The sequence below is a fragment of the Gambusia affinis genome, linkage group LG18 (assembly GCF_019740435.1).
Source record: "Gambusia affinis linkage group LG18, SWU_Gaff_1.0, whole genome shotgun sequence".
Taxonomy (NCBI): Eukaryota; Metazoa; Chordata; class Actinopteri; order Cyprinodontiformes; family Poeciliidae; genus Gambusia; species Gambusia affinis.
In genome coordinates, this window is record NC_057885.1 from 3,014,689 (window position 1) to 3,029,687 (window position 14,999).

General features: G+C 42.9%; 2 protein-coding genes across 9 annotated transcripts in view; both read left to right on the forward strand.

The window, feature by feature from the left end:
* Positions 1-538: 538 nt before the first annotated feature.
* men1 (multiple endocrine neoplasia I) lies at positions 539-12,902 on the forward strand. The gene is made up of 10 exons (XM_044097851.1): positions 539-754; positions 4,108-4,647; positions 6,059-6,267; positions 6,356-6,484; positions 6,973-7,013; positions 8,151-8,238; positions 8,577-8,713; positions 11,074-11,215; positions 11,362-11,535; positions 11,730-12,902. The coding sequence occupies exons 2-10, from the start codon at positions 4,212-4,214 to the stop codon at positions 12,252-12,254; spliced, it is 1,881 nt and encodes a 626-aa protein (XP_043953786.1). The 5' UTR covers positions 539-754; positions 4,108-4,211; the 3' UTR covers positions 12,255-12,902.
* Positions 12,903-13,414: 512 nt separating this feature from the next.
* Positions 13,415-14,999, forward strand: part of map4k2 (mitogen-activated protein kinase kinase kinase kinase 2) — a 35,668-nt gene continuing 34,083 nt past the window's right edge. For 5 of the 8 annotated variants that reach the window (XM_044097852.1, XM_044097858.1, XM_044097859.1 and 2 more), the window contains exons 1-2: positions 13,415-13,744; positions 14,218-14,480. In XM_044097852.1, coding sequence (XP_043953787.1) covers positions 14,388-14,480 — 93 coding nt within the window. In that variant the 5' untranslated portion in view covers positions 13,415-13,744; positions 14,218-14,387. Of the gene's footprint in view, positions 13,745-14,199; positions 14,481-14,999 lie in introns of all 8 variants that reach the window. The other 3 variants (XM_044097854.1, XM_044097853.1, XM_044097856.1) reach the window with 3 other exon arrangements.

Below are 14,999 nucleotides of genomic sequence, written 5' to 3' on the forward strand. Positions count from 1 at the left end.
TTATGATGGTAATAATTAATGTGACTTAAAACTTTTGTCTTCACGGTTAATTAGGTTTGACATACATTCTAAAACTTCTTCAGATCAACCAATTTTTTATGGAGCTCAAATGTTCGACACCAAGTAAAAGCAACATAGAGAATATTCCTGAACAAGATTGTCAGCTGTAGAAGATATCCATAATAACGGGTTTTAAAATGGACAGCCTGGTTTAAAATCTGGTTTGTATTTTAGACGTCAGACAGACGACAGAATACATTTTAACCTAATATCAAAGTGTTGCATGATTGTACCATATAAACATAATTTATATTAAGCTCTACTAATACATTTTATTAGCATGAAGAAAATAATTTTCACAGTCATGGGGCTGTGAATCATATTTAAAGGTGCATACGTTTTCATGTAAGTCTGTTACTCATTATGTAATGTTTACCTTTGTTCTATTTTGAAGCTATTTATGTCATAATAGCCCCATGCTGCCCCCTACTGTGTGTTACTGTGACCTGCTCAGAAAAACTACATTTCCCAAGATAAGCATGGGGGACCAGAGCTAAGATTTGCAAACATAGGGATAGGCCCCGTCACTGTTCATTTACGTGACATGGAGCGCGCCGTATTGTATTGAGATCTTCTAAAATTCGCTGACGTCATGAGTCGTACGCACTCTGAGTAATTTTCGGGCAGACTGAAGTGCGCGGTAAAAGAAGAGGGACACAAACAAAAACATGTGGCTTCCTCTATGAGAACACGGGTGAGTAATGTCTTAAAACAGAGCTAATACCGACAGTTGATAATAGCTCTCTAAGTTACTATAGCGGCTCAGTGTGATGATGTATTTTACTAAATGATGAGGAGGATGCAACTGATCCCAAAGATTAGTTTAGCTAACTAGCAGCCTGGTAGCTTGTTAGCTGGTTTCGAGCTGTCTTGCTACTGTTTGTCCAGCAGCTGTTATACCTTTTTGATATGTATATATAATAGTGCGTTCCCTGCTGTGGACTGCTTGTATGGGTTGCCTCCTGACCGGAAGAAAAAAGTTTAAATAAAAAAGAAGCAGAAAGAAAGCTTTAAGTGATCAATGACTCAAGCCAGTAAAGTTAGCTAGTTAGCCGACGTCAATCGGCTAGTCTGGTAAACACATTTATCTAACGGGTTAGGTTGTTTTGTAATGAACGTCCCTATGTCCGTCGTTAATAATCCGGATATGCTGTGGTAAAGCAATCTGTCTTCTGAGACTAAATAGGTTATGATTGTCAGCTCGGCGCTGAGTGGTTGAGTGTAGCGGTGGGGGTGCCCCGCCCACCACTGCACTGTTACATCTACAGCCAGCTGCGCTCATAGAAGCTGGGTTATACAACGAGCCAAGCAGCTTGGGCTAGGTTCTATTCAGTTCATTTTATTATGTAGAGGTGGAAAACTTGTTTACCACTGCTGGTTTATTTTTAAAAAAGCCAGTATAGTTTTCAACAATATGTTTTCATTGTGGCTCGGTAGTGATGGGTAAATGAGGCGTCATGAAGCGTTTCGACCCCTAGCAAAGCTGTATTGATACTGTGTCGATACTATTCACTGAATACTGCCACCTACTGTACATAAAAAATTCCTACAGGCAACGTAGTTGACAGACTAATTTCATGACCTAGTCCTAGTCTATGCAATAAGATTTAAGTCATTGTATTTTATTGTATACTATATATTGTATTATGTCACATCTTCAGTTAAATTCAAAATATATTTGATATTCTTAGATACAGTCAATAGATAATGTGAACATGTACCATAAAGTGAAAATTTAAGTGAATGTGTTTGGAATGAGGGTGCTTGTGGACTGGGGTTTTTTCCCCCCACAAATTTTCATTAAAAAATACGTTTTTTCAGCATTTCGAAATTTAGTCTGTTACGCTTTTTTGACACAACTTCTCCTGAGTTTAGGTTTAAGGATAGAGATGCCTGTGGCACACTCAGAAGGTTTTCACAGGGTTGGCCAAACTAAATTATATAAAAAAGAGAGAGAGATAAAGAGAGTAATGTTTATGTCTCTAATCTTGATTAAAGAAGATGATTTAGTTCACCTTTGTATCATAATTCTCTGGGGTTGGGCGCAGCAGTGGTTTGCATTTTTCCAGGAGAGGTCATGCCCCACACTTCCTCTTGGGGGCGCAAGATGCACAGATCAGTCATCCAAAGAGGAGTAAGGCAATTTCTCTTTAATCTGCTCTGATTTGTGGCAGAAATGTAGAATTTATTGTTCAGTAAATGCATCAAAGCACTTTTGGTTGTGTATGGGTGTGTCATGAAGCAGAGATGAGAATAATTTCCTTAATTTTTCTGTTAGATTCCCTACGGTTTTATTAGTGTGAATGCTGTAGTCATTCATTCACACTATTGAGTTCCACTTTTCTGGTTGCTCTGTAAATTTCGCCGCACTTCTTCTCCTGCATACTTTGTGCTATTTTCACCATTCAACTTTTACACTATTCTGCTTGCTCTCCTAATGCCGGCTATATCTCTTGGCATTTATAACCCTCATACTTTTTATAATATTCAGTTTTTTATGAATTTTTCACCCCATGGGGGAAACCACTCCATCATGTGGCAGAATTTAGAATTACAATATAAAATGTCTGTTGTGTTTCACAGTGGATGTTTTAGGTCCTGCCTATTTATGGCAATCAATCATCCAGTTTTGGAGCTGTCATGGAGGACACAAGGCAGTGGTCATTTTGAAGTTGGGCAGTTTAACAGCTTTTATGCTGTTTAACACCTGGGAATAATTTGAGTTTTTGACATTGTTTTTTTTTTTTTTTTGGGCTGCATGTAGCATGTTTTTTTGTAGTCACCGGACAAAACGATGCCTCCAAACTAATGTTGACATCTCAGGAACCAGAAAAGGTATGGGTTTCATTCACCCACCGTTTTTATCAGAAGGAATGGGGGAATGTTTCTGTCTTTTTCAAATTTTAGGTTTTACATGAAGTTTTTTTACAATGCATAGAATATATTACTGTAACTCTACATGCAAGTGGAAGCCTAGATGCAACCGTTAGTATTTTAGCTACTTTTAGCCTTTTATATCATTTTGCCTTGTAAACTGCGGTGACCCTACGGTTTAGGTTAGCAACCACTGTTCTCCAGCCATTTCTAATACTGTTTAGGCGGAATTTTTCCATTATTCAAAAGCTTTTACTCCTCTTCAACAATTTTTCTGCTATAACAATCCCCTTTAGGCGCTTTGCAGGATTATAGTTTGTTCGGGTGCGTCTGCCTATTTCTTGCATTTGTTCAAGGCTTCAGCATTTGATTTCAAATGTTTTGGCATCTTCAACAAAAGCATTCAGCATTCACACTTGCACTTTTTTGTTTCTCCTGTTTGCAGGTTGTAGTAGCTGAAGCATTCTTTGCGCCTGTAAGTTTTCACATTCCTGTGTTTGGGATTGTTATCTTGATTTTTAAATTCATGCGTGTTTTACCTTCAGGTTTGTTTGGAGAATGTCCCAGTACATTTCTCCATCCGTCCTCCCTGCAGTTGTATGAACTCTAGCAGGACCTCATGCTGTTAGCTAGCCCTCACCCTGATGCTCCTTTCACTTCTAGCATGGTGCGTTTTGGACGGTGTGCAGAAACATTCATCCTCGGAGCAGTTTGTGCAATAATATCAAAAGAGTTCAGTTTTTGGCCTCATCTGATCCAACTCTGCTCTCCCAGTGTTTCACTGGTGGGAAACGTGTATCTATCATCAACCTGCTTTTCTCGTTAACAGTGGAGTTTTGAGTGTAGAAGCCATTGTTTTCAAGGGAAAAACTGTTGCTACAATTTCTTTGTAAGCGTTTTTGCAAATAATTGAAACATGTTTACTGAGAAAAATGATGACAGGTTAAACATTTGATTGGTTGGTCGACTTCAAGGCTCCAGGTGTAATATGATATGAAAGGAGTTTTAGAAATGACTGTAAATACCCACATTTATCTTCACAAACAGAGATGACATTTTTCATGATAGTTGGTATTTAAAACTATGAACCAAATGTCTTTTGCAACAAAGACAGTGAGCTCGGTTTAACTCTGTTTTCTGTGTAAAAATGTTCTGCGTGTTTTCCCTCTGCAGGGTCACTGTGAGCTGACGATGTGGATTGACTCGACTTCTTGCTAATATTCACACTGCAAGACAGGAGACGCTGATTTAAGTCTGGATCTGAAGCCAGGAGCATCATGGGTTTGCACTCGTCACAGAAGAAGTTCTTCCCCCTCAGGGGGATCGATGGTGTGGTCCAGCTGTTTGACTCCGAGCTCCGCAAGTCAGAACCAGACCTGGCTCTGCTCTCACTGGTCCTGGGTTTTGTTGAGCACTTCCTGGCTGTGAACAGGGTCATCCCCATAAACGTTCCAGGGGTCCGCTTCGAGCCGCTGGAGCCGGACTGTCCCACGTCCTGCTTCCCCACGGTGGAGCTGGGAATGATTTCTGCACTGTACGAACGTTTCACAGCTCAGATCCGCGGCGCCGTGGACCTGTCCCAGTACCGCAGGACTGCTTCCGGGTCCAGCAGAGAGCTGGTGAAGAAAGTGTCAGACGTCATCTGGAACAGTCTCAGCCGGTCGTATTTTAAGGACCGGGCTCACATCCAGTCCCTGTTCAGCCTCATCACAGGTACAGCCTTCAAAGGTCAATCCAAAGAGGAAGCTCTTCTGGGATTTACTCTGGTGGGAAATGGAGGAAAGAAAAAAACCTGTGGTTTGATTTATTTCTATTATTATTTAGAAATATATATTTTCCCTTGTACTAGTGCTTCTTAGGTGAACATCAGTCATTTCTTTCACTAATTTAGTTCAGAAAGAAAAAATATTGTTCAATAAATCAAATCTTATTTACAGAGTTCTTTTCATAAAGCCTGGTGTAACACAACTTTAGAGGTTCATTTCACACTATGCTATATTTATTTCAAGGAATTTCGATGATCATGACTTGAAGATAATCACAACCTACAGTTCAGTTTCTAATAAAGTTAGAATGTTACATCTGATCCAATAAGGGATGTTCTGTTACAGAACTGTGGGCCCTCTGTTAACATACAGAGCATTACTGTCCCATAAAACACTCTATTATGGATTCAATGAGCTTATCCTCTTCAAACTTCCAAACATTGTGAAAAAACGTCTGGTTGAAAATCTAGCAAATTAATTCAAAATAGTAATGCCAAAAAAAAAACATTCACATTCACCCTTTTATGCCATAATTCTTCTTCCACTTAACCGTCCGATAATATTCTTGGATGCAGCACCTACCCACCACTGCTGTGGAGGATGAATGTTGAAAAACATCAGTTGAAAGACATGAATAGCATTTCATATCACAAATCTTTTATTATTTTTCTACTTCTCAACTTTTCCAAACAATTGAATTCTGGGTTTCTATTAGTGTCAATAATTGGTCCTCAAAACCAACTGAAAGAAATGCTTCAGATATATCACGGTGTGTATTTCATCATCATATTTTGAATTGAATTACTGAATTAGATTAGCTTTTAGATCATATTTTTTTCATTGATATTGACGGATGCTAACAGAAATGGATTGGCTGTAAAAATGAAGTGAAAGTTGAACTCTACCGTTTGTCCATCATCTTCATTTCCTTTCCGTTCAGTTCTGTTTGTCTTCATATCACCAGTTCACACTGCATGTGATGTGATGTCAGTAATTAGTCTGCTCTGCATCCCCAGAACCAGAACCAAACATTCAGCTTCTATGCACCACAAATCTGGAACAAACTTCCAGAAAACTGCAGAACAGCTGAAACACTGAGTTCCTTTAAATCTAAATTAAAAACTCACCTGGTTAGAGTTGCTTTTGAACCATTATAAAGAAAACATTGACCAACATATTTGGCGATGGCACTTGACAAAATGTAAAATGTTTACTGGATTTCTCAATTGTTCACTATATGGCGACTTTTAGGACTTTGTGTTTTTGTCTTTTTATGATGTAAAGCACTTTGAATTGCCTTTTTGCTGAATTGTGGAACAAATAAACCTGATTGATTAATTATTATTTCTGTGACCCAGGCACCAAGCTGGACAGCTCAGGAGTGGCCTTCGCTGTGGTGGCGGCCTGTCAGGTGCTGGGTCTGAAGGACGTCCACCTGGCGCTGTCCGAGGACCACGCCTGGGTCATATTTGGGAAAAATGGTGAGGAGACAGCGGAGGTCACCTGGCATGGGAAGGGCAACGAAGACCGCAGAGGTCAGACGGTCACGGCTGGAGTCAGTGAGAAGGTTAGTCCAGACTGAGCCGGTGGAGCTCCGCAGGGAAACGGAGACATGAGCTGAGCTCACATCGCTGCTCTGTCCCCGTCTCTGTCAGAGCTGGCTGTACCTGAAGGGGTCCTACATGAAGTGTGACAGGAACATGGAGGTGGCCTTCATGGTGTGTGCCATCAATCCTTCTCTGGATTTGCACACGGACAGTTCAGAACTCCTGCAGCTGCAGCAGGTTAGCACCAACACTCTGGATCTGTTATTGACTAAATGTTATCTTTTTTTAATGCAACTTCCTCAAGGCTTTCAGAACAAAAGATATTTGTATATTGTGGATACTTCAATATTCAGATGCTCATCAGCTCAAATTAGGGGAGCACTCATTGAAGTATTTTGGCCGATAACCGATCTTTTTTCCCAATACCAATTTTCTTTTGTCTGCAAAGTCGCTAAATGTAGCAACAAAGTCGCTAACAGTTAACCACACATGTTGAGACGAGGGCTCCTTATGGAGGAAGATAAGATAAGATCAATAGACAGGATTAGTTTATCATGTAAGATTGGATTAGACACCCTTACACATGCACCCTTTTCTCCCATACTTTACTCTACAGGAGTAGAGTTATAGATCGGACTTAAAAAAATCCAACCCAAAGAAGCCATTCTGTGATGAGAAATGATGTTGGCCTTTACTCATAACTCTATTTTCATTTTGTGGCACAGAAACTTCTTTGGTTGCTGTATGATCGAGGGAACCTGGACAGGTGAGCCTGAAATATCAGATGAAAACCAGTTTAGTTTTCTGTCATACCCCTGCTTCACTGTCTCTGCTTCACTGTCTCTGCTACACTGTCTCTGCTACACTGTCTCTGCTACACTGTCTCTGCTACACTGTCTCTGCTTCACTGTCTCTGCTTCACTGTCTCTGCTTCACTGTCTCTGCTTCACTGTCCCTGCTTCACTGTCTCTGCTACACTGTCTCTGCTACACTGTCTCTGCTTCACTGTCTCTGCTTCACTGTCTCTGCTTCACTGTCTCTGCTTCACTGTCTCTGCTTCACTGTCCCTGCTTCACTGTCTCTGCTACACTGTCTCTGCTACACTGTCTCTGCTTCACTGTCTCTGCTTCACTGTCTCTGCTTCACTGTCTCTGCTACACTGTCTCTGCTACACTGTCTCTGCTTCACTGTCTCTGCTTCACTGTCTCTGCTACACTGTCTCTGCTTCACTGTCCCTGCTTCACTGTCTCTGCTTCACTGTCTCTGCTACACTGTCTCTGCTTCACTGTCTCTGCTACACTGTCTCTGCTACACTGTCTCTGCTTCACTGTCTCTGCTTCACTGTCTCTGCTTCACTGTCTCTGCTACACTGTCTCTGCTTCACTGTCTCTGCTACACTGTCTCTGCTTCACTGTCCCTGCTTCACTGTCTCTGCTTCACTGTCTCTGCTACACTGTCTCTGCTTCACTGTCTCTGCTACACTGTCTCTGCTTCACTGTCCCTGCTTCACTGTCTCTGCTTCACTGTCTCTGCTACACTGTCTCTGCTACACTGTCTCTGCTTCACTGTCTCTGCTTCACTGTCTCTGCTTCACTGTCTCTGCTACACTGTCTCTGCTTCACTGTCCCTGCTTCACTGTCCCTGCTTCACTGTCTCTGCTACACTGTCTCTGCTACACTGTCTCTGCTTCACTGTCTCTGCTTCACTGTCTCTGCTTCACTGTCTCTGCTTCACTGTCTCTGCTTCACTGTCTCTGCTTCACTGTCTCTGCTTCACTGTCTCTGCTTCACTGTCTCTGCTTCACTGTCTCTGCTACACTGTCTCTGCTTCACTGTCTCTGCTTCACTGTCCCTGCTTCACTGTCCCTGCTTCACTGTCTCTGCTTCACTGTCTCTACCTCCAGGTATCCCATGGCAATGGGAACTCTGGCAGACCTTGAGGATCAAGAACCAATACCGGGAAAGGAGAACCCCCTGCAAATTCATCTGAAGGTACGTCCCTTTACTGTGAAGGGTTCCTGCTGGCCACAAATCAGCAAGTAGAGACAGTAGTAGAGTTGTTGTTTTTTTGCTTTGGTTTTTTCCAGCAGTAATCGTAAAAACAATGAGTTGTGCCGAACTTAACATTCAGCTTTCAAGCAGTGGCAGACTTCGCTCCTGCCTAACTTGTTTCTTTTCAATTCAGTTTATTTACGTAGCGCTAATTTACAACAAATGACATCTGACGGCATTTTACAAAGAAAACAAAAAGTTTTAATAAAAAGTGGCCTATAAAAAATTTTCCTAAAGCTCAATTTCACACACTTTGTTGCATGTTTGTGCTTTTTCAGGCTGTGGGTTCTGCTCAGAAGTTCTACAACAATGAGCACATCTACCCCTACATGTACCTGGCTGGGTTCCACTACAGACACAGGAATGTGCAGGAGGCGCTGAAGGCCTGGGCTGAGGCAGCACAGGTCATGCAGGAGTGAGTTCACACCACAAGGGCTGGGAGGTGGGAGAAGTTTAGAACAATAGGAGCACGTCAGCGTACCTTACTGTAGACCCAAACACAGGCTGATGGCCTGTCAGTTTCTGTAAGTCATATATGTTTCTCAGTGCACTGCTGCTTTTCATGAATCCTCATACATTATTAGGACTTTAATTGATTTATGAGACATGGATATATGCTTACCAATCATAACACTGGGTTACAAAAAACTATCTTTTGGAAGTCGTCTATGTTTTTTTTCCAACTGAATTAGGACTATTTTGCAACACCTAATCCAAAAGTGACATCCATGTTTCTCAGTCAGGTTTTTATTCCAATTTGATTTGGAGAAATTTGACCTTCTGACTAAATTGATTCCATTCTTGTGACATTATCAGTTCATTTCTGTTAACATTCTCATCCCAAAAAGGTTTTCCAACAGAGTGTATCAATTAAATGTTAGAAACTTGGATTTCTGTAGATTGAGTAATAAACACTGATAAGGGTGAGTACATGTGAACTGAACATTACGTCTTGATTGTGTAAAATTCTCCGTCTCTTTTCTGTCCTGATGGAATCTCTCCTCCTGCTCATCACTCATTGATCAGAGTCTCCAGATGTGAGAACAAGTCCTGCATTTTGATGCTCATGTTGCTCCATAGTTCAGAAAGTTGACCTGATTGTGATTTTAGGATTCAGCTCATCAACATGACCCTAAAACAATTGAAATACCTCAAACTTCTTTTTTCTTTGCTGTTGACCAGTGTTATAAACAATTAGGCATAGTTCTGAACCTGGCAGCTAAGAACTTTTGTCTTCCTTTTATTTAGAGTTTCTGTGCCTTTACCACCAAAAAATGTGACATGAAACCTGAACATAGTCCATTGTATAAATATTGTGTAATTCTAACAGAGCCACCCCCCAGGTTAGGTCTTCAAATATGCGGTTAGCAATAGTCACCTCAGCATTGCCAACTTAGCGACTTTGTTGCTATATTTAGTGACTTTTCAGACACAAAAAGATTGGAATCAGCAGGTCAGGCTTGGTAAAGATCAGTGATCAAGCAGAAAACTTCAGTTGGTGCAGCCCTGGTAGTTATACCCTTCATGAGCTTTGTGTTGCAGTTCAGCACCTGTAAGGAGCAGACAGGAGCATTTCTGGCTTAGAGTAACACACCAAATATCAGCTTTCATCATCTTCTCTAAAAGTCTGTAGTTTCTGATGATAAATGTTTTATTGATGCCGTGTTGGGCCTGGTGGTGTTGGGGGCTATTCCCGAGGGGTGTAGTGTGTTTGGAAAAGACTCAGAGTGACGCTGTCGGGTGTGTTCTGTAATTCTCATGAATGTTTGTATAAACCTTGTGGGAAGTATTTCCTTCTCTAGTGGATCTCTAGACATGTTGCTGGCGTTGTGTCAGTACAGTTCTGAGATCTGATCATTTACACCGTGTTTGTTAAATTCCTCTAGCTGCTTTGTCATTTCTGCTTTTAAGGCCTTCCTGAGGCCGTGACTGCATTTTTAGCGCTCTGCCTATGAATAATTATGCACAGCAAACACTTAAGTGACATAAAAGGGCAACAACATTCTGACACCTCCACATTTACAACAAAACATCTGACAAATATGTCCTCCTAAAATGAGATCAAGCAGTGCATTTACAAAGCAGGTTCAAAGTTCCACCAGCAGGTGGTGTAGTTCTGCAGACATAAATGAGACTGCATGACAAGCGTTCAAATTGTTGCCTGTTTCAAGCCGTTTCAGTCACCCCACAGTCAGGTTGTTACAGAGCATTTCCTCTCAGTGAACACAGGGTGGTAGTAGAAGCACACCTTGTTGGTCCTTCAGATTCCTAGAGCTTTACCCAAACTATTCAGTCTGTTTACTTGTTGCCTTATCAGGCTAGAAGTGGAAAGTGTCGGCCTGTAAGCAGCTCTCTATGGGTATTTTCTGTTATCACACTGCTACTAACAAAGCCCAGACTTTTGAGACTCCTGGTGAAGCTCTGCCTGAAAGGACGTTGTGTGATCCAGGAAGCGTTCAGCTTGGCTTCCCCACACACCCGTTCATGAGCTGTGCCTATTAATACCAGCACACTCACACACACCCACACACACATTCCCCTCCCAGTCCATCAGCTTCCTTTTCCTGCTTTCCCATTGTCCTCTGCTGCAGCGCACCCTCACTGCACAATTACAGGGAAGTGTGTGCATGTGTTTCAAACATGATGATGGTGGAGCTCAGATCTTATCGAACTGATCCAGTTAGAGCTGGACGTCTGATCAGTGGGGGGTTGGTGGGGATAAATCAGTTCTTTCATTTCCTCAGTTGTATTAAAGCTCTTGTGATGCTGCTGCAGGTATAACTATTTCCGTGAGGATGAGGAGATCTACAAGGAGTTCTTCGACATCGCAAACGACGTCATCCCCACTCTGCTGAAGGAGACGGCTACAGCTGACAGTCCTGGGGAGGATGGAGACGGGGCAGAAGGTCCCGACAAGGTGAGCGCTCACTGCTGCGTGTAAAGGTTAAAGGTCAAATTTAACAGAGAATTGAAACCTGCATGAGAGCCATCAAATTAGACTGGTCTGAACTGGAGAGCCAGCAGCTGTTAGTGGGATTCCTTTGACCAGGTGTGTTCCTTCAGGAGAACGCCAAGCAGATGATGGCCGTCTCAGCACTCCAGGACCCAGAATGCTTTGCCCACCTGCTTCGTTTTTATGACGGCATCTGCAAGTGGGAGGAGGGGAGTCCCACCCCGGTTCTTCATGTGGGCTGGGCCACATACCTGGTCCAGTCTCTGAGCCGCTTCGACTCTCAGGTCAGGAACCGCTGCTTCTAAGCTACAATTAATGTTTCTTTTCTTTTGACATTTTTCATTCAATTTTTATATTTTAAAATGTATTTTATTATTATAATTATTATAATTGACTGTTGCTCTTTCTGTGCTGTTCATTGCTGTGTGGAAATATCAGAAGTACATCATAAAAAAACCGGCTTGTTTTAAACTGCCAGGTGCGTCAGAAAGTGTCCATCATCACCAAAGAACCCGAGTGCCAGGATGATGACGACCAGTCGAGTGAGGACCCCCGGGAGGGCCGGCGGCGGGGCCCCAGGAGGGAGTCCAAGCTGGAGGATCAGAGCTCCTCTCCCCCCACTGCCCCCACCTCTCCACCCAGCCAGCATCCTGCAGCAGCACCTCAGCCCAAGAAGGTGGGGGACGGAGCTGTTCGCCGTCGCTCCTCTCAGGGTCTGCGGGCCGGAGAGACAGACGGGACTCCCAAATCCCCCAGCTCAGAGTCCGTCTCCTCCCCGTTGTCCCAGCAGCTGGCCTCGCCCTGCCCCGCCGGCCCCGTGGTCGTCTTCCAGAGTGAGAAGATGAAGGGCATGAAGGAGCTGCTGTGTGCAGCCAAGGTGAACTCCAGCGCCATCAAACTGCAGCTCACTGCCCAGTCCCAGGTCCAGATGAAGAGGCAGAAGAGCACCCCCGCAGGGGACTACTCCATGTCCTTCATGAAGCGCCAGCGCAAGTCACTGTAGACATGCTGATTGTTGAGGAGAACAGAGGGAGAGAATACTGTGAAAACCCTGAGGGACACTAGTGGTCTTCATGTAGGTAACCATGTCAGTTTACATGTGTCATTCTGAGCAATAGATTTGAGTTGCACAGATGATGAATTAGACATCACATATCGGAGGAAGTGAACATTTCATCTAGTTTTAATTTAAGAAGTGAAGTTAGGAGAAGAGGCTGTGCTGATAGTTTGGATGCAGCCTCATTAGTTTGTGTTTTAACTGACAACTTGTGGAAATTGTCATTTATTTTTATGTAGAAGCCAAAGTGATGGAGAACATCGATGTAAAAATAAACTCACCCACCCCAATAAGAAGAACCTGTTGATGACTGAAATGATTAATTTAGGATAGTTACTGTGTAACATTGTCCACTCTACTCTACTGACAGCTTCTTTCTTGCTAGCTCTATGTTGCCTTATTTGGTTTTTGTTTTCTGAAGTAGGTGGCCTTTAGTTTGAAGAATGCCTGAGCTCAGCCTGATTCTGTTCATTGGAGAGACCATGCACTGTTTCAATGGAGCCCCACTGGGTCACTCTGCTACGTCGTTTTGCTTGATAACTTGTGGTTCTTTTTCTTGTATCTACAAGTAATAAAGACCTAAAAAAAACAAGAATCTGTCATGATTTTCATGAAGTCATGGTGCTTGAATTGGTGAGTTTTATTGACTCACTGATGAAACACATTCAACCCCTTTAACTAAGTAGGCTTACTAGGAAAATGGACAGTCAACTGAAAAGCAAACATGAGCAACACAAATAGCTCAACTCATCACTATTTGAGCATCAGTCAGTCTAGAAATTAACTTAGAATTTTGCCATTGGCCTTAATTTGCAGAGTGTGTTACACAATAAATTCATCTACCAGTTGGAGGCGTTCCTTAAACAACTCAAAGACTAGTATTAATAAGTAGATTAGGCATATTGAAAGGAAAACTAGTGATGGAATTCTGTAAACGAGAATTCATTTACAGGATCCAACTGCAGACGATCAACAACAGCAGCACTGCTACATAACTCCAACAGCAGGAATGTAACACACACATTTTACACACAGGTTGGTCTGGATTCCTGTCAGCACCGTGAGTCAGCAGGACATTCTGCAAACTCAAATCCCGAACCAGAAACCAGGACGGTGGACGACCTGTGATATACTGACACACCTCAGAACTGCATTCACCGGTTCAGAACGCTGAACAGCTTTCCCAGAGATCTGCTCTGGAATGACAAACCATCAGATCACAGAAACACAAACAGACGAGATAACAAGTATCATTTGTTTGGCTGTTAACATGATAACAGCCTCAGTTTTGAGGCTGTGCTTTTAATGTTGTGGTTCTGTTAGCTTGATGGTAACAGTTTAAACTTCGTGGTGAACATGTGAGGAGTGACGTTCACAACTTCCTACAACTTTCATCCTGCTGGAGCTTCTTGGCTGCCTTTGGTACAAACTTTGCCGTGGGTATTAATGTTCATGTCTCTTAACAGTGTCTAAATTATCAGTTAATTGTGGCTTCAGTCAGTTGATTTGGTGTTAAAATGTAGTTTATACATTAATAAACACGTGACATTTTGACGCGTAAGACGTTGCGTGAAATGTTAACATGTATGACCCGAGAGGTTTTTCATACATGTCTGCGTGTGTGCGCGGGCGCGTGTGTTTCTAGGCTAAAAAAATTACCTAAGCATCAAAACAAATGATAACGTGCTTTTTGAGACAAATTTAGTAAAATCGGTATGACCAGTTTCCCTCCATTTCAGAAGGTTCTGAAGAAATTATCAATTATTTGCTCGTAAAAGTGAATATTTGTTGCTCTAAACACGCTGGATTCGTTTGAACTGTCTGGGGAGTCAGTTTGAAACGTTTTACAGTGCTGCTTCTGCTCATGCGTGCTGTGGTTCCTGCGCCTCAGGATGGGCTGTACTTTCAGACTCTGCAGTCAGAAATCAGCGCCTGGACTGATCCCGCAGCAGCAGCCTGCAGTCAGCCCCCATCACCCCGCCAGGCTCCAACAGGACCGGGATCTGCTTTCTCCATCGATCCGACTTAGGATGTGGGAATAGAGAGACTGAGTCTGATTCCCCACCGGTGCCTCCCAACATGGACAGGATAGGAGTCTCCTTCCTGGACCCCCTGGAGGACTACGAGCTCATCCACCGGATTGGTTGCGGAACCTACGGAGATGTGTTCAAGGTAAAACGTGTTAAAGGCTTGTTTTCACCGAGGCAGTGGGGCAACTACATGCCAGTTGTGTTCGTTAACGTGAACAGCTGAGGATTTGTGCAGAATGCGCACAGGAAGTTTAACTTCCTGACATGAGAGTGAACCTGTTTGTTTGGGGAGAACCAGACAGATTAGAGCTGCTGGGGTTATCCATCACGGAGTCCAAACTCCCTCCACCCACCAACGGATCAGATCAGATCCTATCGGGACGTGGCTGTGGGTATTTTCCTGTCCTGTCATCTGGATCCCTGCTGAGCCTCCACCGTCCCTCTGTTAAGCTCCTCATCTCAGTTGGAAATCACATTATTGTATATCATCTCCTTATGTTGAAATATAGCAACTATAGCAATTACATATTACATTAATGTCCAGTTTCCGCATGCTTTAGAGCATTGTGTCTTTTTTCCTCTGATCTGAGCGTCAGGATGCAAACATCCTGCTCTGTTCACACCGCCCGGTGCCTTTTGCATCCTGCAGAAACTGGGCAAG